The sequence below is a fragment of the Salmo salar genome, chromosome 01 (assembly GCF_965601325.2).
Source record: "Salmo salar chromosome 01, fSalSal1, whole genome shotgun sequence".
NCBI lineage: Eukaryota > Metazoa > Chordata > Actinopteri > Salmoniformes > Salmonidae > Salmo > Salmo salar.
The window spans coordinates 144,808,937-144,835,698 of record NC_138291.1 but is presented as its reverse complement, the minus strand read 5'-3'; the positions used below and the strand labels follow the sequence as shown (position 1 = coordinate 144,835,698).

The window sequence follows — 26,762 nt, the reverse complement described above, 5'->3', positions numbered from 1 at the left end:
TTGCATATTTTCACAGATCACATAATATGTCATCATGGGAATACAGGAAAATGAACACCGCTCCTAATCATTTTATTTTATTTGGAGCTAGGAGAGAAGGAGTGCAACAATCTCTCTTTGTCATTTTCCTCCTCTTCTTCTTGTCTTGATTGTCTGTGATAGTCATTGCATAATTCACCCTTTCCCACCGGATCCATTTGGTTCCTCCTCCTCAGGAAGTGGAGACGCCAGAGACAAGGACTGCCTTCAGCTGCTGCCTTCTGACGGTGCCTGCGATCGCTCTGCGATGCCCTGTTCATTTCTAGCGAGGAGCTGCAGGCAGTAGCGAGAGACCACGCAGGGGAAGGATGCATTTAAAGCAGGATGTGTGCTGGATGCTGGGAGACACGGCAGCGATAGCAGCAGCAGCAGCGAGCACGGAGGGCCTGGGAAGCGCCCACCCCCTCTCTCTCCTCCTTTTCCTCCCCCCCTGCAGGACCATGCTTGCGTGAGGGATGAGGCTGTGCACAGGGACGCCAGGCCAGAGCTGCGGCCTACTTCTTCTCACAAGAGCCGGGCTCTCGACTGCAAGATCTGTGAACGCTTTGCCACCATCAAATCAGCATCTTTGGTAGGCAGGCTCCCTCTCCCGCTGGGAGGGTCTCTCTCTCCATCCTCTCAGCAGCACATCTGTAGCCATGGCAACCGGATCCCGTTAATAAGTGTCGTTTTTTTCCATCCTCAGGTTCCCCCCTCCGCTTTCATGTGTGTGTAATCGTTTGGATTTATATCAAATCTCTTTCTATATCTGTTTATCGTGATGTGTTTTTGGTTATTGATTTACAAGCTGTGTGTGGACGTACCTTTAGCATTTTCATCCCAGAATAGGAGGCCTGCAAAACAGGCTCATACCTATTGAGCTCTCCATTTGTGGCTACATACAGTATGTACGTGATAGATGTATTAGCATGAAGAACACCACATTGACATTCAAGACACCCTTGTTATGTTCATGTATGTAGCTATTATAATTGACGATGCATGTTCTATGTTACTAGCATGAAATCTGAGCTGAGCAGCCATGATTATTTAGTGAAGAGGAGTGTGCATTATTTCCTGCCCTGGCTAATACTATCCACAGATACTGTACCTAATAATCCTCAAGAATGTACACCAATTAACAACTGCGCGTGTTTGTGTGTGTTCATGTTTGTATGTGTGAAAGTTATGAAAGAATTTGTGACAGGTGGTCATAGAGGCCATCTTTAGTTATAATTGATTGGACTTTACACATGTTGGACTAAAATGCTAATGAGAATATATTTAGTAAATTCTGGAATGAATTTACTGTAGTTATACTACATCAAGGGTGATATTCAGAGACTGTGATCTAGAGTACGCGCAACTACATAGAACCAAATGAATACTGCAGTTACCCTTAGGTGTACAGTACATAGTCTTTTGGAGGTCTCTCTTCTCTATTTCACTTAAGGTATTCTTGCAAAGATAATAAAATATGTCAAGTTATGTGTCAGATTCACAAAGGACATTGTTCTACTGTATTTTACAGTCTATTACTCAGTGCAACTAGGGTACTCGTGTTTCTCCTTTTGTGAGTCCATATTTAACGATATAGTTCAGTACATTTTAATTGTACAGTAGGTATCTCAAGCCCTCTTGCTTTTCACACCTGACTGTTCTCTCTGTGCCCTCTGACCCCCTGACCCCTGTGTCCAGGTCACCAGGTAGATCCAGGAGCATGAGCAGGACTCTGAGCTGCGGGAGCAGATGTCTGGTTATAAGCGCATGCGGCGGCAGCACCAGAAGCAGCTGATCGCCCTGGAGAACAGGCTGAAGGCGGAGATGGACGAGCATAGGCTCCGGTTGCAGAAGGAAGTAGAGACCCACGCCAACAACACTTACATTGAACTGGAGAGACTGGCTAAACGGCACACCGTTCACACAGACAAAGAGGTGAATAATGATGTTGCATGGTAGGACAGTAGGTTTTGGTTGCTGTGAATGAAAATGGAAACTGAAGATGGTCCAGCCCCTTGATTAGATTGCATCCGTAGCATTTTGCCCTTTCAGCATAATGTCAGAATTTTAAACAGCACATCGAAGGGAGGTGATAAACAAAATAAATCTTGGACATTTCATATGTTCCCGTACAGATAAAGGCAGCTACAGCAGAGGAGAAGAGGATCCAGCAACAGATCATTGCCCAGCAAAAGAAGGAGCTGACCACCTTCATAGACAACCAGAAAAAAGAGTACAGGCTCTGTAAAGACAAGATCAAAGAGGTAAATGCCTAAATCATTTACACATTTTTTTCCCCTTGGTCTGAGATTAAACTGTTTGCATTTTCCATGGATTCCATGCATCACCCATTAAGCCCTGGTTCTTATCTGGATGTTGCAGGAGATGAATGAGGACCCCAGTACGCCCAAGGAGGAGAAGCAGGAGCGTCTTTCCAGGCACAAGGAGACGGTGCAGCGCTCACAGGCTGAGGATGAGGCCCACCTTCTGGACCAGCAGAGGCTGGTCTATGACAGGAGCTGCCGTGCTCTGAAACGCAGGACACTGGTCAAGAGGCACGAGTTTGAACAGGAGCAAATGAGAGAGGTACAGTTCCTCTCTGATATTTAGTTTGCCAATGATGCTCATAGAATTGCCTCTAGAATTGTCACCCCAACCTCTTTTGTTAAATGGCCTAATTTGCATTGTAGAAATCTGAAGTACTGTACATTCAAAATGAAATGAGGAGATGAGCAATATGTCCCACCCCAGGAGCTGAATAAGAAGAAGACCCAGAAGGAGATGGAGCAGGCCCTGATGATCCGACAGGACGAGTCCACTCAGGAGCTGGAGCGCAGGCAGCTGCAGACACTGCAGAGGCTCCGTGTTGAGCTGATCCTCCTGCAGCACCAGACCGAGTTGGAGAACCAGGAGGAGTACAACGGCCGGCGGCAGAGAGAGCTGCACAGGAAGCACGCCCTGGAGCAGCGGCAGCAGCCCCGGAACCTCAAGGTGCATAGAATCTATACTGCAGCTGTTGCACTGTACATTTGGTTTAGTAAGAGCCAATGATAAATCATTGTGTGTCTACACATCTAGGCAAAGACCCTTGAATTAAAGTCGCACCCCTGGTCAGACTGAAGCTCAGCCGGTAGTCATAACCGGCAAAATGATTGTTTCTTACTGTATGTTTCTTACGATTGTTTCTTTCTTTCTATTTGTCCTTCTGGAGATGTTGGAGATGCAGATCAAGAAACAGTTCCAGGACACGTGTAAGGTGCAGAACAAGCAGTATAAAGCCCTGAGGAACCATCAGCTTGAGGTCTCTCCTAAGAGCGAGCACAAGGCCATCCTAAAGTCACTGAAGGAGGAGCAGACACGCAAGCTCGCTGTGCTGGCCGAGCAGTACGAGCAGAGCATCAACGAGATGATGGCCTCACAAGCGGTAAGGGCACTACTCACCGTTAACCTCCAAACAGCCACACAATGCTTACTGGTACATGTCTTTTTTAACCCTCTCTCTCTTTCGCTTGTCTCTGTGGTCCCCCAGATGCGTCTGGAGGAGGAGCAGGAAAGGGAGTGCCAGGCGTTGAAGCAGCAGCTGCAGCAGGAGATGGAGCTCCTGGATGCCTACCAGAGCAAGACCAAGGCCCAGACAGAAGCCCAACACGAGAGGGAGCTGCAGATGCTGGAGCAGAAGGTCTCCTTACGCAGGGCCCACCTGGAACAGAAGGTATGTTTTGGTTATGTTGTAACACAGGCTCACCTCTTTAAACTGACCACGTCCCTTATTTGCTTATCACTTTTGTGGTTTCAGATTGAAGAGGAGCTGGACTCACTTCAGAAGGAACGCACTGAAAGGATCAAGCAGCTTTTTGAACGGCAGGAGAGGGAGATGGACGCTTTCGATGCAGAGAGCGCTAGGCTGGGGTTTGGGAGCTTAGGATCGCTGGACTTCCCCAAGGAGGACGACAGATGAAAATGGATGTGGTTGTGGAGGACTAGACTCTTCTCTTCTGGTGTATGGTGTAGGCATGTGCCTGCATTCCCACTGTCAACTTGACCATGGCCATCTCTACAGTGACAACGCCAGATAACCCTCTTTCTCTCTTCCTCTCTAGAGTCTTTTAGATACCACATCACAGCATAGAGCGGTCATTTGCCATGGGAACTACTTTTGTTAAACTTTAGAAAAAGGGGAAAAATCAAACAAGATTAATTCACAACACAAGTTCAACCAAGTGTGTGTAACTCAAAAGTCTTGCGTTGGAGATTACAAGAATAGAATACTTATAAAAAATAAGAACTGACTCTTTCCTCCATGCCATCATCCTCCTTTTGGTATGAATTCAGGAAATTCAGGAAATTTTAGTAAAAATTAGCACTTTGATATGTTTAAGTATTAACTCATCATGTTCATATGATGCTTAATGCGTATGTCACATGGAGGGGCATTGCGATTGTGGAATGTGAGCTGCGGACGACACCGTGGTGTTTAGCTGCTTCTTCTTTCTTTTTTTTTCTCACAGAATGTGAATAATACTGTATGTGAATACTACAAGCTAAAAGAAGGTATCGGGACAGTGCCAGATCTTATATGTAAACCGTTTTAAAGAGAGATTTTACTTCATTCCATGTTGTGCTAAAGCATATGGTCCTTCACTTTTTAAACAATTCTGGTACTTTATTTTTCATTGTTCAGTATTTAGGATTTATTGGCATCAGTTTGATCAAGCTGTGTATTTTATCAGAATGATTCAACTCTGTCAAACTGGTTATTATTGCATGCACTTTAAAGACACATTCAGGTTGTGAAGTGATGCATGACTCTGTCCAGAGATTTTAGCCGTTTGTAAATAAAAGTGGTCATTGCATTTTTTGTTTTAATCCCTATTGATAAGCGCCATATTTGATATGAAAATGTCACAAATGCCTTTATTTAAGTTGTGCCTATGAAGCGGGTTTTGATTTGTCGTTGTTGTTCTTTCATGTTTGTTTAGCACGGCCAATACCATTGTTTGTTCCATCCAAATTTGGGAATCATTTAATGTTCACTAATCAAAGGTCTTGTCAAGGATAATGGTGAGAATTGTGCTGTATAACTTTTGATATAAATATTTGTATTTGAGAGCATAAATAGGAGATACAGAAGCATTGGTTGATTACTAATGACGGAACTTCACATTATACTTAGAAATATGTTTTTTTTTCTTGGTAATGCGGTAGATCAAACATACTGAAAACTCGAATCACTGAAGACTTTTATCAGATTGTATAAAAAACACAGTTAAATGGTATCACAGAATTACTGTAAATGCATAGATTTTTTTTTTTAAAGCTGTCTGGTAATAGTTAACCAGGCGGGTGGTTGCTTTGTTCTGGGTTGCATTCAAGTCGTAGCTGTTTAGTAACCAGCTGTATAATGTTTTGCAGTGTTCATTGTTGTTATTGCACATAAGGTTGCAAAATGTGTCCATTACAGTGACTGGGAAGGAAATTGCTTGGTGCTTGATTTCTAATATCACCATCAGCCTTTGACACAGACAGAATACTGGATTGAATGCCTGTCTATGGAATGTTACAACTATTTCAACATGTCCAGGTTTAACAGTTTTGAAAGATTGTTTTAAGTTGAGATCTTTAATGCAACACTGATATTTTGACAGTTGCCTCCAAACCCACACCCTAGTCCTGTTCCTCACACATTGATATCATTTAAGTGATGGAAATCACGCCCTTCCTAGTGGTAGGCTGGGCAAGTGAGATTAAGAATGTTAAAATATCTGACACATAAATGCAACAAAACTATGAACTTCAAAATACATTAATAAACAACTAATACTTTCAATGTAAGAAACCAAGTATGGCATTATTGATACCTCCAGACTCATGACTTGTGGCAAGACTTCAAGTGCCAAAGTTATACAGTAGGCTTCAGTTTTGGAATTATTTGTTGTAAATTACTCCATAGAACGGGGCATATTTTGAGGTTGGAAGGTTTTGGAGAATGTACGTTTTCTTGGCGAATGGTTTAGCTCCATATGCTATTTTCTTTGGGTTGGTTTAACTTGAGACTGGTTCAAACCTGTTATGAACCAAACTGTTTATGTGGACTTATGTTATCAAGAAAGGGGACTTCCCTAAACTAAGCCACACAGCGTTTCCTGTGTGGTACAGAGATTAAATAAAAGAGATTCTCTTGAAACAAGAGGTCTGCATCAACATCCTGCATCCAATGTCAGTGCTCCCCTGAATGAATGTGCAATTATTTTATTATTTCCTGCATTATTACCGTACATGCTTTACGTAAGGTATACCCCCTGACAATTATGTAAGAAATACACAAATAGTTATAGCATATTAGATTCACTAGAAGTAACAATCCATATTCCCCACAGTGCTGTGTGTGTGAACCGGTGGTGAGGGAAGTTACCCCTGCAGTGCTTCCTGTTTCCAAGATGCCCTGTGGTTTACCATCTTACAATGCAGACTGTGTATCTGTTTGATCTGGCTGTTGGGTAAGGACATTCTCATATGGTAGAGGGGTTGTGGCAAAAGCGGTCTACCCTCACCTGAGTTGTGCTGACAGGGATGTGGTCGAAGGGGTTCCCCCTGACATTAAACACTTCTGAGTTGAAAGGAGGAAATGTGGGTCATAATCATGAAAAGTGAAATGAGTGTACTCTTTACATATAAGTGCATGTATTCTCACAGAGCACAATGACTAAACAGGAACCTAACCAGGATTCATGTTATTCATATTGAGTAAAGCAATAATGTGTAGGTGAGTAAGTCCACACATCAAAGTCCGAGACAAGCAGAAATGGAGCAACATACATAATTATACATCACGTCTCAGGTTGGCAAAATGTTTCTGTTAAAAATAACTGTTTTCAGTATTGGCTGTTCCAGACGACTGTGTGATCTCGCTCTCCGTAGGTGATGTAAGACCTTTAAACAGGTTAACATCAGTGGAGGCTGCTGAGGGGAGAACGGCTCATGATAATGGCTGGAACGGCGCAATTGAAACGGCATCAAACACCAGGAAACCATGTGCCTGATATATTTGATATCATTCCACTGATTCCGCTCCAGTTATTACCATGAGCCCGTTCTCCCCAATTAAGGTGGCACCAACCTCCTGTGGTTAACATTCACAAGGCCACGGTGCCAGACAGATTACCAGGACGCGTACTCAGAGAATGTGCTGACCAGCTGGCAAGTGTCTTCACTGAAATTTTCAACCTCTCCCTGACCCAGTCTGTAATACCTACATGTTTCAAGCAGACCACCATAGTCCCTGTACGGAAGAACGCCAAGGTAACCTGTCTAAATGACTATCGCCCCGTAGCAGTCACATCCATAGCCATGAAATCCTTTGAAAGGCTCATCATGGCTCACATCAACACCATTATCCCAGACATTCTGGACCCACTCCAATTCTCATACCACCAAAGTTTCCTCAAAAAAATGTCCAGCACTAAGACATTTTTGGGTCTGCTGAGCGCAAACTTCAACGATGTAAAAATTCAGTTCAACTTCCAGCTTGCCTTTACTGTGAACACTGAGGCTGTACCCGCTTGAAGTTACAGTTTCAGACAGTGGTCAAGTAGGCTACTGTGGCTATTTTGATCATAATTTTGGTCTACCAGAGTGTCCTACCGTCAAAAACAATGAAAAAAATGCATCCCATAACACTTTAACATGGAAATAGCTGTTTTATCATTCAGCCTACGTGTGGTGTTCAATGTTGGCCTACATTCCATGAGACTTTTGAAAAAAACATGCAGGGCTTGACATTAACCACTTGTCCTTCAGACAAGGAGATGACTGAAAATGTTTTTGTGTTGTTTGATGTAAGAAACCATTTCACAAAATAAAGTCCATTATTATTCCCAAACCGTTATTACAGAGAATTAAACAAATTATGCTACCCTCTGCCTATTGTCAATTTAGCTTATTCAAGCCTGTCTCAAAATACAACACTGCATCTTTAAGACAAAAAAAAGCTCTTTACCCGACTTGCTTTTCAAAGATGGCTAGCAATGTACACGTTTTGTGCTCTTTTAGGAAGCAATCACTCCCCCATTGCTGACTACAAATTATTTATAACTGCGCTAATAACTCACTAACTAGCAAAAGATATGAACAAACGTTGCTACATGCAGCTCTCATTTTGATCTCAAAGCAAGCACATGTACTCAAAACCACTCATGCTTTAAACACAGTTCAGTTCAAAGTAAACGGCACAGATCCATATATGGCAATCGTCTATTTGCATATAGGCCTACTGCAGCTCTGATTGGTTATGCTGCACCGGTCTGTGTAGAGTATGGGCTGTGTCCTGTGTGTCAATGCAATTGAATCCTACTCCGATGCATTCTGACTACAACAAAATCTCTTGCATAGTTAGTTTTGCATACTAAGTCTTGCATAGTTTGTTTTGTTTCGGTATGTTGCATTGAAAGTGGCTAATATTACGTTGATTCAATCACAATTTCCACAGTAAAGGGTAACGTTGATAGTGTTAAGTAAGGGAGAAAACGCTAGAAAGTTGAGTGAAGTTCAATCTCATGCTTCTCTGCGCGGGCTGATATTTCTTCTGTGTGGTAGTCCCAGGAAGCTGGGCCCCCGCACATGTGCACAGCTTAGAGGGAACATTGCATACCGCCCCAACAGATCCAGAGATGACGCAATCTCTATTGCACTCCCACCTGGATAAGAGGAACACCTATGTGAGGATGCTGTTCATCGACTACAGCTCAGCGTTCAACACCCTGGTGCCCTCCAAGCTCATCACTAAGCTAAGGATCCTGGGACTGACCACCTCCATCTGCAACTGGATCCTGGACTGACGGGTCACCCCCAGGTGGTGAGGATAAGCAACAACACATCTGCCACGTTGACCCTTAACACGGGGGCCCCTCAGAGGTGTGTGCTTAGTTCCCTCCTGTACTCTCTGTTCACCCACGACTGCGTGCCTGTGCAGGACTTCAACACCATCATTAAGTTTACAGACAACACAACGGTGGTAGGCCTGATCACCGACGACAGTGAGACGGCCTATAGGGGGAGGTCAGTGACCTGGCAGTGTAGTGCCGGGACAATAACATCTTCTCTCAATGTCAGCAAGATAAAGGAGCTGATTGTGGACTACAGGAAATGGAGGGTCGGCCATGCCCCCATCCACATCGACGGGGCTGTAGTGGAGCGGGTCGTGAGCTTCAAGTTCCTCGGTGTGCATCACTAAGGAATAATATGGTCCAACTTTGATGTAAATGTGTGCTTGTTCACAAAATATACACACACCAAAACAGTTGTGAAGAGGGCACGACAACCAGGGGCGGAAATCCCGGGGGGGACGGGGGGGACACGACCCCCCCCATCCTGGGAAAAATATGATTTGTCCCCCCCAATATATCACTGAAACATAACTATGTAATTTAAATAATATTAATAATACGCAATGAAAGCAATTGTGCTGATTGTAGACACTTAATAGCGCGTTTTTAAGTTTCAAAAGATTGCGACCCCCCCACCCTTTTCCTCAAAATGGTTTGATCCACTGGCAAGGTAACAGAGGGGTTGTAGCCACTGTCTGAAAGGCACTCAATGAACGTAACTGAAGTGAGGTTAATCCAGTCAATCGCGCACTCACACTAGCTGAATATGCAGAGCTAGCGTGCAAATATTAACTATTAAGCTAGCTAGTACCTATTCCATTTATGTGGCCTCGTCAAAGATGGAATCTTTGCTATCGTCAATTTATTCCGAGATCAGCATGCAGATGATGTAAGTTAGTGCTTCAAAGTCCCTGTGATAAGGTTAGCGATAAACTGAAGTCCAAACTGAACAGAACTACACTCTCTTCTACCATTGTCTTAAATATATTTAATGGTCTCGCTGCAAAAGCAAAATTGTCGCAAGGGAACTTTTATTTATTTAACCCGGGTAGCAAAGATTATAGCAAACACCACTGAAACTGAATTGGTGCTCGCTAGCTTTGCAAATTCAGCTATTGTTGGAAGCCAGCCAATATGAAACAAACTATTAAAATTACAAAAGGTTGCAGCATATGTTGTGTAAATGGTGAACTCATACAGCTGTCAACTCTTGTCATTTTAATCCGTTTCACATTTGCTAGCTACCTTTTAGATCGAAGCCCAAATAGAATGATAAAAGATAAGATGATAGAAGCCCATCTCCTACTGTAAATAACCTACACACTGTGTGTGTGTAGCCAGCCAGCCAGGTAGAAAAATGGCAGAAAAATAAAAGACGGACATCAGAGTATTTTTCAGTACACCAAAACGCAAAGTAAGAACCCTAGTAGCCTAATATCTCAAAGACTAGTTGATAAAATGTTCATAAGAAAGAAATGAAATTCTAATGGAAATGTTTCACAGTGATGTCATTAGGCAGAGCAGGCAACAGATGGCACACAGACAGCAGAGTTGGGGACAGATATGCAGGGACAGACTGGCAGAAACAGGGAGTCTCAGGTAAGTTTGTTGAGTCTTTGTTTGGCAACATTATGAAAGGTTCTCCATTTTTTTTACTTGTAAAATAGGAACATAATTGGAAAATGCCATGGATACCCCCACTCTCAACTTAAACTGGTGACTGAACTAAGATTTGTTAAAGGCAATGGTATTGCTGTTGTGATTAGTTGTGTAGTTTTGGGTACCGGTAGTTAGGAGTACGGCAAACACCTTATTTCTTTGGTTCCTCAATATACATTTACCGTATTACAATGTAGGCTATGTGTTACAGCACTACTTTTGGTGTCCCCCTCAGGAATTGCTCTTGAGAAAATTTCATGTAATTGTCCCCCCCAAAGTTGATATCAGATTTTCGCCCCTGACGACAACGCTGAAACTTTTTTGCGATGGGCCTTCGGATCCTCAAAAAGTTCTACAGCTGCACCATTGAAAGCATCTTGACTGGCAGCATCACCACTTGGCAACTGCTTGGCATCGGTCTGCAAGGCGCTACAGAGGGTAGTGTGTACGGCCCAGTACATCACTGGGGCTGAGCTCTCTGCCATCCAGGACCTCTATAGCAGGTGGTGTCAGAGGAAGGCCCTAAAAATTGTCAAAGACTCCAGCCACCCAAGTCATTGACATTTCTCTCCTCTACCACATGGCAAGCGGCACCGACGTCTAGCACCAAAAGGACTCTGAACAGCTTCTACCCCAAAGCCATAAGACTGCTAAATAGTTAACCAAATAGCTCCATGGACTATCTGCAATGACCTTTTTTGCACTAATTCTTTTTGACTCTATGCACACACACACTGGACTCTACCCACACACTCACACATACTTACCCTGACACTCCAACATACACACACGTACACACTCATCACATATGCTGCTGCTACTGTTTATCAATCCTGTTGCCTAATCACTTTATCCCTACCTATTGTATATGTACAGTTGAAGTCGGAAGTTTACATACACTTAGGTTGGAGTCATTAAAAGTAATTTTTCAACCACTCCACAAATTTCTTGTTAACCAACTATAATTTTGGCAAGTCGGTTAGGACATCTACTTTGTGGATGACACAAGTAATTTATCCAACAATTGTTTACAGAACGATCATTTCACTTATAATTCACTGTATTACAATTCCAGTGGGTCAGAAGTTTACATACACTAAGTTGACTGTACCTTTAAACAGCTTGGAAAATTCCAGAAAATGATGTCATGGCTTTAGAAGCTTCTGGTAGGCTAATTGACATCATTTGAGTCAATTGGAGGTGTACCTGTGGATGTATTTCAAGGCCTACCTTCAAACTCAGTGCCTCTTTGCTTGACATCATGGGAAAATCAAAAGAAATCAGCCAAGATCTCAGAAAAACAATTGTAGAACTCCACAAGTCTGGTTCATCCTTGGGAGCAATTTCCAAATGCCTGAAGGTACCACGTACATCTGTACAAACAATAGTACGCAAGTATAAACACCATGGGACCACGCAGCCGTCATACCGCTCAGGAAGGAGACGCGTTCTATCTCCTAGAGATGAACGTACTTTAGTGCGAAAAGTCCATATCAATCCCAGAACAACAGCAAAGGACCCTGTGAAGATGCTGGAGGAAACAGGTTCAAAAGTATCTATATCCACAGTAAACAAGTCCTATATCGACATAACCTGAAAGGCCGCTCAGCAAGGAAGAAGCCACTGCTCCAAAACCACCATAAAAAAGCCAGACTACAGTTTGCAATTGTACATGGGGACAAATATTGTACTTTTTGGAGAAATGTCCTCTGGTCTGATGAAACAGAAATAGAACTGTTTGGCCATAATGATCATCGTTATGTTTGGAGGAAAAAGTGGGACGCTTGCAAGCCAAAGAACACCATCGTGAAGCACTGGGATGGCAGAATCATGTTGTGGGGGTGCTTTGCTGCAGGAGGGACTGGTGCACTTCCCAAAATAGATGGCATCATGAGGTAGGAAAATTAGGTGGATATATTGAAGCAGCATCTCAAGACATCAGCAAGGAAGTTAAAGCTTGGTCGCAAATGGGTCTTCCAAATGGACAATGACCCCAAGCATACTTCCAAAGTTGTGGCAAAATGGCTTAAGGACAACAAAGTCAAGGTACTGGACTGGCCATCACAAAGCCCTGACATCAATTCTATAGAAAATTTGTGGGCAGAACTGAAAAAGCGTGTGCGAGCAAGGAGGCCTACAAACCTGACTCAGTTACACCAGCTCTGTCAGGAGGAATGGGCCAAAATTAACCCAACTTATTGTGGGAAGCTTGTGGAAGGCTACCCGAAACGTTTGACCCAAGTTAAACAATTTAAAGGCAATGCTACCAAATACTAACTGAGTGTATGTAAACTTCTGACCCACTGGGAATGTGATGAAAGAAATAAAAGCTGAAATAAATCATTCTCTCTACTATTATCCTGACAATTCACATTCTTAAAATGAAGTGGTGATCCTAACTGACCTGAAAAAGGGAATTTTTACTTGGATTAAATATCAGGAATTGTGAAAAACTGAGTTTAAATGTATTTGGCTTAGGTGTATGTAAACTTCTGACTTCAACTGTACATATCTACCTCAATTACCTCGTATCCCTGCACACAGGGGCACCAGCGGCAGCGTAGCCTAGTGTTGGACTAGTGTTGGACTAGTAACCGAAAGGTTGCAAGATTGAATCCCTGAGCTGACAAGGTACAAATCTGTGGTTCTGCCCCTGAACAAGGCAGTTAACCCACTGTTCCTAGGCCGTCATTGGAAATAAGAATTTGTTCTTAACTGACTTGCCTAATTAAATAAAAGTAAAATAAAACTAATAGACTTGGTACTGGTACTGTGTAAATAGCTAAGTTATCTTTACTCATTGAGTATTTATTCCTCATGTTATTATTTTTCTATTTATTCTTCTTGTTACTATTTTTACTATTTTTATATTATTATTTTATTTCATTTTATTTTGCATTGTTGAGAATGGCTCTTAAGTAACCATTTCACTGTTAGTCTACACTTGTTGTTTATGAAGCATGTGACAAATACAATTTGATTTGATTTGGCTCCACCTTGGTACTTAATTTCCCAAATGTCATCACTGATCATTCATCACTGTTTTGGTCATGGTTGGTTCAAACAAAAATGGAGTATCCGGTTTATTAGTTATAAACAACACCATAGTTGGACCATCATCATCTGATGAAAAGTGGGCCTCTCTGAAACACAGATGAACCAAACAGGAGTTTCCTGACAAAATCAACTTTTGTGGGTTTCAAGAGCTTTGAGGTGTGTCTTGGTTTGGTGTTGGGGACAGAGACACACTACAGGGTGCGGTACTGTTGTTTCCTGGCCGACTTTGTTGACTCTGACCCTTTCTTTACACTGTCTTTTACACACTGGGGAAAGTCTCCTCTTGAGAAACTTTCGTCCTGTGCATTGAAAAGTTCCCGTGAGCCCACATGCAAGTGTAACCGATGTGAAATGGCTAGCTAGTTAGCGGTGGTGCGCGCTAATAGCGTTTCAATCGGTGAAGTCACTCACTCTGAGACCTTGAAGTAGCTGTTCCCCTTGCTCTGCAAGGGCTGTGGCTTTTGTGGTGCGATGGGTAACGATGCTTCAAAGGTGGTTGTTGTCTGTGTGCAGAGGGTCCCTGGTTCAAGCCCAGGTAGGGTGAGGAGAGGGACAGAAGCTATACTGTTACACAAGGGTTTCTCATGAACCTGAAAATGGGTACAGGGTCTTAACTGACATACGCTGTGAGTTCACTCTGTTTTGTTTCCTCTATATAGAAGAACACAGTTATACAGTATTTTCTTTACTGAACAAAATATAAACACATGTAAAGTGTTGGTCCAATGTTTCATGGGCTGAAATAAAAGATCCCAGAAATGTTCCATACTTTTTGTGCCCAAATGTTTATATCCATGTTAGTGAGCATTTCTCCTTTACCAAGATAATCCATCCACCTGACAGGTGTGGCATATCAAGAAGCTGATTAAACAGCATGATCATTAAACAGGTGCACCTTGTGCTGGGGACAATAAAAGGCCACCCTAAAATGTGCAGTTTTGTCACACAATACAATGCCACAGATGTCTCAAGTTTTGAGGCAGCATGCAATTGGCGTGCTGACTGCAGGAATGTCCACCAGAGTTTTGCCAGAGAATTGAATGGTAATTTCTCGACCATAAGCCACCTCCAACGTTGTTTTAGAAAATTTGTCAGTACATCCAACCGGCAGCTAGCGACTGGAACGAGCTGCAACAAACACTCAAACTGGACAGTTTTATGTCTTCATTCAAAGTCCCAATTATGAACACTCTTACTGATAGTTGTGGCTGCTTTGCATGATGTGCTGTTGCCTCCACCTTCTTGCCCTTTGTGCTGTTGTCTGTGCCCAACAATGTTGTGTTGCTGCTGCCATGTTGTGTTGCTACCATGTTGTTGTCATGTTGTGTTGCTACCATCCTGTGTTGTCATGTGTTGCTGCCATGCTATGTTGTTGTCTTAGGTCTCTCTTTATATAGTGTAGTGTTGTCTCTCTTGTGATGTGTGTTTTGCCCTATATTTTTAATCCCAGCCCCCATCCCCGCAGGAGGCCTTTTGCCTTCTGGTAGGCCGTCATTGTAAATAAGAATTTGTTCTTAACTGACTTGCCTAGTTAAATAAAGGTTAAATAAAATAAAACAAAATAAATAAAATGTATGTTGTTCTCTAAAGCACATAAAACTAACTTTGATGATTGAACCATGTGTACTTTGGATGGTGTCCATACTAATCGTGTCCCTGCTTACAAATATCTGGGCATCTGGATAGATGAAAACTGTCTTTTAAAAAGCATATTGATAAGTTAGTAAAGAAGCTGGGAATACAAATGGGCTTCTTCTATAGAAATAGGTCCTGCCTCTCGATAAATAGTAGAAAGCAGATTATACAGTTGACGTTCCTATCAGTCCTAGACTATGGCGAAATCATCTGTATGAACACAGCTGCCACCTCATTAAAGCCGTTAGATGCAGTTTATCATAGCGCACTGCACTTTATTACGGGCGACAATACTAGTACTCACCACTGCATTCTCTAGCAGGAAGTTGGTTGACCCTCTTTGATGTCACATAGGTTGATACATTGCTATGTTTTTTTTTATGTATAAAGCCCTTTTACAAAAAGTCCCACTGTATCTAACATCATTACTAAACTTTAGACATTCGAGTCACCGCACCAGGTCTCACGGATGGCTAACTCTGGAAAATCCTTTGGTCTCTACTGAGTTAGGTAAATCAGCTTTTCGTTTTCTTACACCTTATTTGTGGAACAATCTTCAACATGTTGTTAAATATGATGTTCTGGTGCCTATACGGCAATTCAGAAAGCTCATTGAGGACCTTATTACTGATGAATGTGTTTTGATTACTGTTTTTTTATTTCTGCCTGCATTCCATATTTTGATGTCTCTATTTTATGTAATTCAGTGCTAATCTGTAAAAGAGACCTTGGTCTCAGTAAAATAAAGGTTAAATAAACAATTTATAAAACTAAAAGGAATTTAAAACGATATCATATGATACCCCAACTGAACAGATTGCAACACTGCATTAACATCTTTTAAAACTTCACAACCACTTACTCTAGGAGGCGACAGCACTACTACAATGAATTGTGTCAGAGTGGGTTGACCTGTTGTGACTGGTACAAAACAAATGACCTCACATATGCATAGGTTATTATATGAATTTGTTAGCACAGCTTTTACAGTACACTACCTTAACTCAAAGATTGTAATCCATTGACAGTCATACTGTTTGTAAATGTATGTGCTCAATCCTGAACAAGGCAGTTAACCCACTAGGCCGTCATTGAAAATAAGGATGTGTTCTTAACTGACTTGCCTAGTTAAAAAAAGGACAAAAAAATAAAAAAATCCAAATGTACAAATTAATATACCTGCAATGCTGTAATATATACTGTAGATACTTCTGGTATCTGTGAACCCTGTGGGAGTGAGCTCAGACCACAGACAATGGTGAACATACACATACATTTAGATTTGGTATATCAAATATAGTAATTCAGGTCTGAAAAACAAATCTGGGAAATGCAGTTGCTTCACAAAGAAAGAGCTGAGCACGTCATTTCCTCCAATGACAAATGGGTGGTTTCAGTCTTTTAAAATGTTTTTCAGGGGAGTGATCATGACTAGTCTGTGTCTAACACTTGGCCTGTGTCATTGTATGGGAAATGAGTGGTCATGTAAAGAATATGTGTCCTCAGCTGACCATATCACAAGCAGCAAGAAGTAAGTAAAATTACATTATAAAACCATTATTGCTATATTTCATATATGGTGAAAAACTATATATTCAACCATGTGGATACTGTAGTACTTGCTGTAATGTCACCTGTATTTATGGAACATCAATGTGCAGACATTAAATGAATGATGATGTGCAAATGTTGAATATAGATTTTTTTGTGTGTATGAATGATTGTACTCATATGCACAGGTACAAACTTAGTATGTGTCCACTCAACTTGTATTTTGTCCTTTGCGCATTATAAAGACATTTTAAATACTGTAACTGTTACCACAGCTACTTATCGCAATATATTTCATACTTCTAATTTAGATTGTCATGTAACTATGCTAAAGTCTGTGATATAGGTGTTAGTGTGGTGATTTTAATTGTCTCACCTTGCTCCTCAGCATTGCTCTCTCTGTTACTGGCCATTGATTCAGTGAGTGCTGGAGTAGTATGTAGGAAGCAACCGTGTGGGAGTTCCCTACAAAGAAGTTTGAAGCTAACCAAACTCATACACAAGGAATCTGTGGACCTCTTAAAAACATATGTAAGTCAAGGCATAATATTTGTCCAGTATTTTAAACTGGGTAGTTCAAGCCTTAAATGCTGATTGGCTGACAGCCGTGGTATATCAGACTGTATACCATGGAAATGACAAAACATGTATTTTTACTGCTGTAATTACGTTGGTAACTAGTTTGAATGCTGATTGGCTGATTGGCTTAATTATAGCCTCGGGTAACATGTACAGTTGAAGTCGGAAGTTTACATACACTTAGGTTGGAGTCATTAAAACTCGTTTTTCAACCACCCACTTGTTAGCAAACTATAGTTTTGGCAAGTCGGTTAGGACATCTACTTTGTGCAAGACACAAGTAATTTTCCCAACAATTGTTTACAGACAGATTATTTCACTTTATCACAATTCACTGTTTTAATTCACTGTATCACAATTCCAGTGGGTCAGAAGTTTACAAACTGTGCCTTTAAACAGTTTGGAAAATTCCAGAAAATGATGTCATGGCTTTAAAAGCTTCTGATGGGCTAATTGACATCATTTGAGTCAATTGGAGGTGTACCTGTGGATGTATTTCAAGTCCTACCTTCAAACTCAGTGCCTCTTTGCTTGACATCATGGGAAAATCAAAAGAAATCAGCCAAGATCTCAGAAAAAACATTGTAGACCTCCACAAGTCTGGTTCATCCTCATCAACAGCAAAGGACCCTGTGAAGATGCTGGAGGAAACAGGTACAAACGTATCTATATCCACAGTAAAACGAGTCCTATATCGACATAACCTGAAAGGCCGCTCAGCAAGGAAGAAGCCACTGCCCCAAAACAGCCATAAAAAAAGCCAGACTACAGTTTGCAACTGCACATGGGGACAAAGATTGTACTTTTTGGAGAAATGTCCTCTGGTCTGATGAAACAAAAATAGAATTGTTTGGCCATAATGACCATCGTTATGTTTGGAGGAAAACGTGGGACGCTTGCAAGCCGAAGAACACAATCCCAACCGTGAAGCACGGGGGTGGCAGCATCATGTTGTGGGGGTGCTTTGCTGCAGGAGGGACTGGTGCACTTCATAAAGTAGATGGCATCATGAAGACGGAAAATTATGTGGATATATTGAAGCAACATCTAAAGACATCAGTCAGGAAGTTAAAGCTTGGTCGCAAATGGGTCTTCCAAATGGACATGACCCCAAGCATACTTCCAAAGTTGTGGCAAAATGGTTTAAGGACAACAAAGTCAAGGTATTGGACTGGCCATCACAAAGCCCTAACATCAATCCTATAGAACATTTGTGGGCAACACTGAAAAAGCGTGTGCGAGCAAGGAGGCCTACAAAACTGACGCAATTGCACCAGTTCTGTCAGGAGGAATGGGCCAAAATTAACCCAACTTATTGTGGGAAGCTTGTGGAAGGCTACCTGAAACGTTGGACCCAAGTTAAACAATTTAAAGGCAATGCTACCAAATACTAATTGAGTGTATGTAAACTTCTGACCCACTGGGAATGTGATGAAAGAAATAAAAGCTGAAATAAATCATTCTCTCTACTATTATTCTGAGATTTCACATTCTTAAAATAAAGTGGTGATCCTAACTGACCTAAAACAGAACATTTTTAATTGGATTAAATGTCAGGAATTGTGAAAAACTGAGTTTGAATGTATTTGACTAAACTTCCTACTTCAACTGTATATGATGGAATCATCCACAGTCTAATGGGAATTGTAAAACTACTTTTAAGCTATTTTATGGCCAAATCATAATGGATTATAGGCTACCTGTTGGATTTTGTAAAAGTGCTTCCAAGAACTTCCACTAATTTGATATTTATTTTCATTGATCTCCAGAAGGTCAGTCAAGGAGACATGTCAGAGCTGTTCTGCCAGATGTCAATCAACAACGTTCCTGACCCAAACATCTCTGGCCTTGACCCCTCAGAGCGGATGTTGAGCATCTACTCCCACTGTAAGGCTTTCCTACCACACCTGAAGAGGGTCACTGAGCAACAGACAGACTTACAGCCACCATCCAGCTCACTGCTGAGCAAACTCTCTACTGCCCATAACCGCACCAATGGTCTGGCCAACCAAATAAACTGCATTTACCAAACCCTCTTTCCAAACCTGCCCATCCCACCTGAGCCTGTAGACGGACCGACTTCAGTACCCCCCTCTCAGAACGTGTTCCAGCAGAAGGTCTATGGCTGTGTGGTTCTAAAGAGATTCAAGGAGTTCCTGTCACGGGTCACACGTGAACTAAGGACCCTAAAGAGCCAAGTGTGCACTAGGAGGACAACATTTGCAGACACAAATGCACTGTTCTGAGGCTGACCTTCTATTTATTTTATTTATTATTTAATGTACACTTGAATGTATGGAGGCTTATTGCTGCCACTGAAAGAAAAAATGGCCGGCCAATATTTTTCAGTGGCAGCAATAATCCCCACGTCATTTGAACGTCGTCATTTCTGTAATATTTGGTTGAGATGTTAACCAATGAGATTTCAATCTTCATTCATCCACTCAAAAAGACAGCCAGAATTTTGTTGTATTCCCAATGTGTTATCGATATGCTTTCAACCATCTAAAAGCGCAACCAAATTCCATTGAAAAACAATGTCAGATTATTATTTTTTTGTCACGTAAATGTGTTATCGCTGCACTTTCAACCATTTAATAGCACAACAAAGTTCAAATGGGAATAAAATGTGATATATTTTGTATTTATGCAACAATTTAATGTGTTATCACTGTGCTTCATCTAATAGCACAACCAAATGATGTGTATTGCAGCTGAGATTACATTAAAAGTATATAGTGCAAGTGATCAATGCTGTTCGAGATTTTGTGCAGATTCAAATAGCAATTGTGAAGATCACTGACCTGGGACCTTTGCATGCTATCTTGAACATGAATGCTTTCTATGATTATAGAAGACATTTGGAGTTACAGTAACAAATCAAAATCAAATCAAATCAAATTTTATTTGTCACATACACATGTTAGCAGATGTTAATGCGAGTGTAGCGAAATGCTAAGATATTAGATTTTAGATATTACCGTGCAGTAATATCTAACATCTAAGCATTTCGCTACACTCGCATTAACATCTGCTAACATGTGTATGTGACAAATACAATTTAATTTGATTTAATCTAACCTAACAATTTCACAACAACTACCTCATACACACAAGTGTAAAGGAATGAATACGAATATGTACATAAAAATATATGAATGAGTGATGGCCAAACGGCATAGGCAAGATGCAGTAGATGGTACAGAGTACAGTATATACTGTATAACATGAGTAATGTAGGGTATGAAAACATTATATAAAGTGGCATTGTTTAAAATGGCTAGTGATACATTTAATTACATCAAGATGGCAAGATGCAGTAGATGGTATAGCGTACAGTATATACATATGAGATGAGTAATGTAGGGTATGTAAACATTATATAAAGTGGCATTGTTTAAAGTGGCTAGTGATACATTTATTACATACATTTTTCCATTATTAAAGTGGCTAGAGTTGAGTCAGTATGTTGGCAGCAGCCACTCAATGTTAGTGATGGCTGTTTAACAGTCAGATGGCCATGAGATAGAAGCTGTTTTTCAGTCTCTCGGTCCCCGCTTTGATGCACCTCAACATGGCAGTGGATGTGTTGCTCATTTTAAGTTTGTATAAATACTGTTACATTAGTTTGTAAGACAGCCTTAAATTTGGGCTTTAAACTGTATTGCATAAGTGACACAACCAAATATCAACATTTGAAGGAGATGTATCATCTGCTTGGATAGTTCCATCTGTGCCACTGACTTATTCTAGCTTTATTTCCAGTTTGTCTACAAATTCATAATTTATACACTACCGGTCAAAAGTTTTAGAACACCTACTCATTCAAGGGTTTTTCTGTATTTTTACTATTTTCTACATTGTAGAATAATAGTGAAGCCATGAAAAACTATGAAATAACACATATGGAATCACGTAGTAACCAAAAAAGTGTTAAACAAATCAAAATACATTTTATTTTTGAGATTTTTCAAAGTAGCCACCCTTTGCCTTGATGACAGCTTTGCACACTCTTGGTATTCTCTCATCCAGCTTCATGAGGTAGTCACCTGAAATGCATTTCAATCAACAGGTGTGTCTTGTTAAAAGTTAATTTGTGGAATTTCTTTCCTTCTTAATGCATTTGAGCCAATTGGTTGTGTTGTGACAAGGTAGAGTATACAGAAGATAGGCCTATTTGGTAAAAGACCAAGTCAATATTATGGAAAGAACAGCTCAAATAAGCAAAGAGAAATGACAGTCCATCATTACTTTAAGACATTAAGGTCAGTCAATCTGGCAAATTTCAAGTGCAGTCGCAAAAACCATCAAGCTCTATGATGAAACTGGCTCTCATGTGAAACCGCCACAGGAATGGAAGACCCAGAGTTACCTCTGCTGCAGAGGATAAGTTCATTAGAGTTACCAGCCTCAGAAATTGCAGCCCAAATAAATGCTTCATAGAGTTCAAGTAACAGACACATCTTCACATCAACTGTTCAGAGGAGACTGTGTGAATCAGGCCTTCATGATCGAATTGCTGCAAAGAAACCACTACTAAAGGACACCAATAAGACACTTGCTTGGGCCAAGAAACACCAGCAAAGGACATTAGACCGGTGGAAATTTGTCCTTTGGTCTGATGAGTCCAAATTGGAGATTTTTGTTTCCAATCGCCATGTCTTTGTGAGACGCAGTGTGGGTGAATGGATGATCTCCACATGTGTATTTCTCACTGTAAAGCATGGAGGAGGTGTTATGGTGTGGGGGTGCTTTGCTGGTGACACGGTCTGTGATTTATTTAGAATTCAAGGCACACTTAACCAGCATGGCTACCACAGCATTCTGCAGCGATACGCCATCCCATCTGATTTGAGCTTAGTGGGACTATCATTTGTTTTTCAACAGGACAATAATCCAACACACCTCCAGGCTGTGTAAGGGCTATTTTACCAAGAAGGAGAGTGATGGAGTGCTGCATCAGATGACCTGGCCTTCACAATCCCCCGACCTCAACCAAATTTAGATGGTTTGGGATGAATCGGACCGCAGAGTGAAAGAAAAGCACCAAACAAGTGCTCAGCATTTGTGGGAACTCCTTCAAGACTGTTGGAAAAGCATTCCAGGTGAAGCTGGTTGAGATAATGCCAAGAGTGTGCCAAGCTGTCATCAAGGCTATATGGGTGGCTATATGAAGGGTGGCTATATGAAGAATCTCAAATATAAAATATATTTTGATTTGTTTAACACCTTTTTGGTTACTACATGATTCCATATGTGTTATTTCATAGTTTTGATGTCTTCACTACTACAATGTAGAAAATAGTATAAAAATAAAGAAAACATCTTGAATGAGTAGGTGTTCTAAAACTTTTGACCGGTAGTGTATGTTAGATTCACATCTCCATCTCAACCAAAAATCTAAAGAATAGGACTAAATAACATCTAACTACACAGATGGAGCTATCCAAGCAGAAGATACATCTCCTTAAAATGTTGATATTTTGTGGCACTGTATCACGGCTGTTCAAATGATCAGACCAAAGCGCAGTGTGTTCGTAGTTCCACATCTTTATTAACCGTGAAACTAAATGCAATACACCAAACACTTGAAATAACAAAACAACAAACCGTGACGCAGAGAGGAAAACACACTACTCAAAACTAACAACCCACAAAACCAAAAGGAAAACCCCCCTACATAAATATGATCTCCAATTAGAGACAACGAGAACCGGCTTCCTCTAATTGGAGATCATCCCAATAACCCCAACATAGAAATAGAAATCTAGAAAACCCACATAGCAACAGAAAACAAGAAAACCACCCAAAACACCCAATGTCACGCCCTGACCACTCTACTATAGAAAATGACCTCTTATAAGGGTCAGGACATGACAGTACCCCCCCAAAGGTGCAGACCCCGACTGCACACAAACAAAACAACCACAAAACACAAAGGGAGGGTAGGGAGGGTGACAAAAGTCTATGGCGGCTCTAGTGCTACACCCAGAACCTTCCTCTCCCTCTGATCCTCCAGCAACGGAGATGGCTCCGGCTCAGGGTATAACCCACGTTCCGCCTGCAGATCCTTCCGCTTCTGTAACACCGGCCTGTGGACCATTATGAGAGGAATCGGACTGTAGATAATTACCGGAAGCTCTGTGCTGCAGACCACCGCTGGAGGTTCTGGCCTACAGGCCGCCGCTGAAGGCTCCAGACTGGGATGCGTCGCTGGAGGCTCCGGACTGGGAGGCATCGCTGGAGGCTCCGGACTGGGAGGCGTCGCTGGAGGTTCCGGACTTGGAGGCGTCGCTGGAGGCTCCGGACTTGGAGGCGTCGCTGGAGGCTCCGGACTGGGAGGCGTCGCTGGAGGCTCCGGACTAGGGAGCGTCGCTGGAGGCTCCGGACTAGGGAGCGTCGCTGGAGGCTCCGGGCTGAGGTCCGTCGGTGGAGGTTCCGGGCTGAGGTCCGTCTCAATAGGTTCCGGACTGTAGGCCATCTCAGTAGGTTCCGGACTGTAGGCCGTCTCCGTAGGTTCCGGACTGTAGGCCGTCTCCGTAGGTTCCGGACTGTAGGCCGTCTCCGTAGGTTCCGGACTGTAGACCGTCTCAGTAGGTTCCGGACTGAAAAACGTCGCCGGAAGCTCTGGACGGGGAACTGTCGCCGGAAGCTCTGGACGGGGAACTGTCACCGGAAGCCCTGGACGGGGAACTGTCACCGGAAGCCCTGGACGGGGAACTGTCGCCGGAAGCCCTGGACGGGGGACTGTCGCCGGAAGCCCTGGACGGGGGACTGTCGCCGGAAGCCCTGGACGGGGGACTGTCGCCGGAAGCCCTGGACGGGGAACTGTCGCCGGAAGCCCTGGACGGGGAACTGTTGTCGTAGTATCGTCGCTCCCTCTTTGCTGCTTCAATTTCCTCCCTCGGGCAACGATACTCCCCAGCCTGCCTCCAGGGTCCTTCCCCATCCAAAATTTCCTCCCAAGTCCATTCCTCCAGATACTCCCTCCCACGCTGCTTGGTCCTTTTTTGGTGGGTTGTTCTGTCACGGCTGTTCAAATGATCGGACCAAAGCGCAGTGTGTTCGTAGTTCCACATCTTTATTAACCGTGAAACTAAATGCAATACACCAAACGCTTGAAATAACAAAACAACAAACTGTGACGCAGAGAGGAAAACACACTACTCAAAACTAACAACCCACAAAACCAAGAGGAAAAACCCCCTACATAAATATGATCTCCAATTAGAGACAACGAGAACTGGCTGCCTCTAATTGGAGATCATCCCAATAACCCCAACATAGAAATAGAAATCTAGAAAACCCACATAGAAACAGAAAACAAGAAAACCACCCAAAACACCCCCGTCACGCCCTGACCACTCTACTATAGAAAATGACCTCTTACAAGGGTCAGGACGTGACACACTGACAGCTAAACATAATTCAATATCCAGCTTGTCTACAAATTAATAATTTATATGTTGCATTCAAGTCTCCATCGCAACCAAAAATCTAAGTTAAAGAATAGGATTAAATCAAATCAAACTTTAAATGCATTTTAAATCAAGTTTGATCTGTTTAAGTCCTATTCTTTAACTTATATTTTTGGTTGAGATGGAGACGTGAATCCAACATATGAATTATTAACTTTAAGATTCAATTTTAAATCAGCCAAAGCTTGAAACCCTAGGTGTATATCTATTGTCTATTTTTAGATGAACCCTGGGTTGAATGTAATCAATAGTTGTTGAAGACTTCGCACATGTTACACTGAGTGTACAAAACATTAAGAAAACTTTCTACTCGTCGGGGCATGGACTCTACAATGTTCTTAATGCTTTGTAAATACTGTAATTAGTGATAAACACTAAATGTAAAAAACATTAGGACCACCTTCTCTTTCCATGACATAGACTGACCAGGTGAATCCAGATTAAAGCTATGATCCCCTATTGATGTCCCTTGTTAATTCCACTTCAATCAGTGACTAAGCGGAGGAGACAGGTTAAAGAAGGAGTTTTAAGCCTTGAGACAATTGAGACATGGATTGTGTATATGTACTATTCAGAGGGGGAATGGGCAAGACAAAATATTTAATTGTCTTTGAATGGAGTGTGGTAGTAGGTGCCAGGCACACTGGTTGGAGTGTGTCAAGAACTGCAGCGCTGCTGGGTTTTTCACGCTCAACAGTTTCCCGTGTGTATCAAGAATGGTCCACCACCCAAAGGACACCGAGACAAACATGAAACAACTGTGGGAAGCATTGGAGTCAACATGGGCCAGCATCCCTGTGGAGCGCTTTCGACACCGTGTGGAGTCCATGCCCCGAAAAATTTAGCCTGTTCTGAGGATAAAATGAGGTGAAACTCAATATTACGAAGGTGTTCCTAATATTTCGTACACTCGGTGTATAACAAAGTACGGTTACATTTCAATAGCTCTGTTAAACCTACTCTTTGGAGTGACTTCAAGCAACAGTGAATCTATTTAGTTGTTAAGAGATCTCTTAATAACCATTCTCACAATAGCACATCGGTAATAGTCAGTGAAAAATATCAAAGCTAAGCAGGGATGGCCTTAGTTAAAACCCTGGAAGGGAAACCAGATTGATAGCTATAGATAAATCAACTACTATGTGCTGCCCAGATGTATTATTTAATTCTGATAGTGGATATAACGTTGAAGATCTGACATTTTTTCAAAGGTACAAATTCAACATATTTTATACAAGGTTGTCTATGTTGAAAATTGGTTACCATGATGACATAATCCTGTGGTTGAAATTTCACCCTCAAAACAACAGTTTATGTTGATAATTTTTTTCAAATCTAATGTATTTTCCATGTAGATCCCACGTCACCATACGTTGACAAAGTAAGTTGGACAAAGTTGATTCAACCAGTTTGTGCCAAGTAGGAAACTTCCGTTGGGAGTATAATTAACGTACGTAGTTATATTATGTTTGTGTGGAGAATGTATTAACTTGTGTTAATATGGCCCTGCAGTATTTTTGTACAATAGGGTCATAAATACTTTGAGATTTTAAAATGAATGTCTTTTGTCAAATCTGAGTCACTTTTATAGTTTTGTAAACTAATTTCACATAATGCTTTTCACAGGATGTGCTCAAGTAAAGTCTATGATGTTAACCTTACACTGCAAAAATTCAACCCAGTGGTCCAAACATGAGAAATTATTCTAAACCAGGAAGCAATTGAGACACTGAGTCTGTGATCTCATCTCACAATGACGCATGTCTTGAAGACAGCACAGCATCTGATAGGAAAGATTTTGTGAAACTGGCGGGCTTCTGTCTGGCCAGTCACAAGGTGTGGGTGTGTATGGGTCAGATTATCTGTGTGTTCTGGGGTGATGTGTTCATATAGATGTAATGGT

At 41.7% G+C, this 26,762-nt stretch overlaps 2 protein-coding genes across 2 annotated transcripts; both read left to right on the top strand.

Annotated features, from left to right (window-relative positions):
- The first annotated feature begins 287 nt into the window (after positions 1-287).
- taok3b (TAO kinase 3b) lies at positions 288-6,228 on the top strand. The gene is made up of 8 exons (XM_014130559.3): positions 288-610; positions 1,717-1,953; positions 2,154-2,282; positions 2,401-2,604; positions 2,770-3,009; positions 3,230-3,442; positions 3,548-3,730; positions 3,815-6,228. The coding sequence occupies exons 2-8, from the start codon at positions 1,768-1,770 to the stop codon at positions 3,974-3,976; spliced, it is 1,317 nt and encodes a 438-aa protein (XP_013986034.1). The 5' UTR covers positions 288-610; positions 1,717-1,767; the 3' UTR covers positions 3,977-6,228.
- A 10,432-nt stretch (positions 6,229-16,660) lies between these two features.
- On the top strand, positions 16,661-20,129 carry m17 (IL-6 subfamily cytokine M17). The gene is made up of 3 exons (XM_014133348.3): positions 16,661-16,782; positions 17,191-17,333; positions 19,151-20,129. The coding sequence occupies exons 1-3, from the start codon at positions 16,725-16,727 to the stop codon at positions 19,625-19,627; spliced, it is 678 nt and encodes a 225-aa protein (XP_013988823.1). The 5' UTR covers positions 16,661-16,724; the 3' UTR covers positions 19,628-20,129.
- Positions 20,130-26,762: the final 6,633 nt, after the last annotated feature.

What these genes read in the sequence shown, in the direction of transcription:
- taok3b (XM_014130559.3), top strand. Translation starts at nt 1,768, where the DNA reads ATGTCTGGTTATAAGCGCATGCGGCGGCAGCACCAGAAGCAGCTGATC. An exon ending in GTAAAGACAAGATCAAAGAG is followed by an intron (nt 2,283 to 2,400) that starts GTAAATGCCTAA and finishes TGGATGTTGCAG; the next exon opens with GAGATGAATGAGGACCCCAG. An exon ending in GGGCCCACCTGGAACAGAAG is followed by an intron (nt 3,731 to 3,814) that starts GTATGTTTTGGT and finishes TTGTGGTTTCAG; the next exon opens with ATTGAAGAGGAGCTGGACTC.
- m17 (XM_014133348.3), top strand. Translation starts at nt 16,725, where the DNA reads ATGAGTGGTCATGTAAAGAATATGTGTCCTCAGCTGACCATATCACAA. An exon ending in CATATCACAAGCAGCAAGAA is followed by an intron (nt 16,783 to 17,190) that starts GTAAGTAAAATT and finishes CTTGCTCCTCAG; the next exon opens with CATTGCTCTCTCTGTTACTG. An exon ending in TGGACCTCTTAAAAACATAT is followed by an intron (nt 17,334 to 19,150) that starts GTAAGTCAAGGC and finishes ATTGATCTCCAG; the next exon opens with AAGGTCAGTCAAGGAGACAT.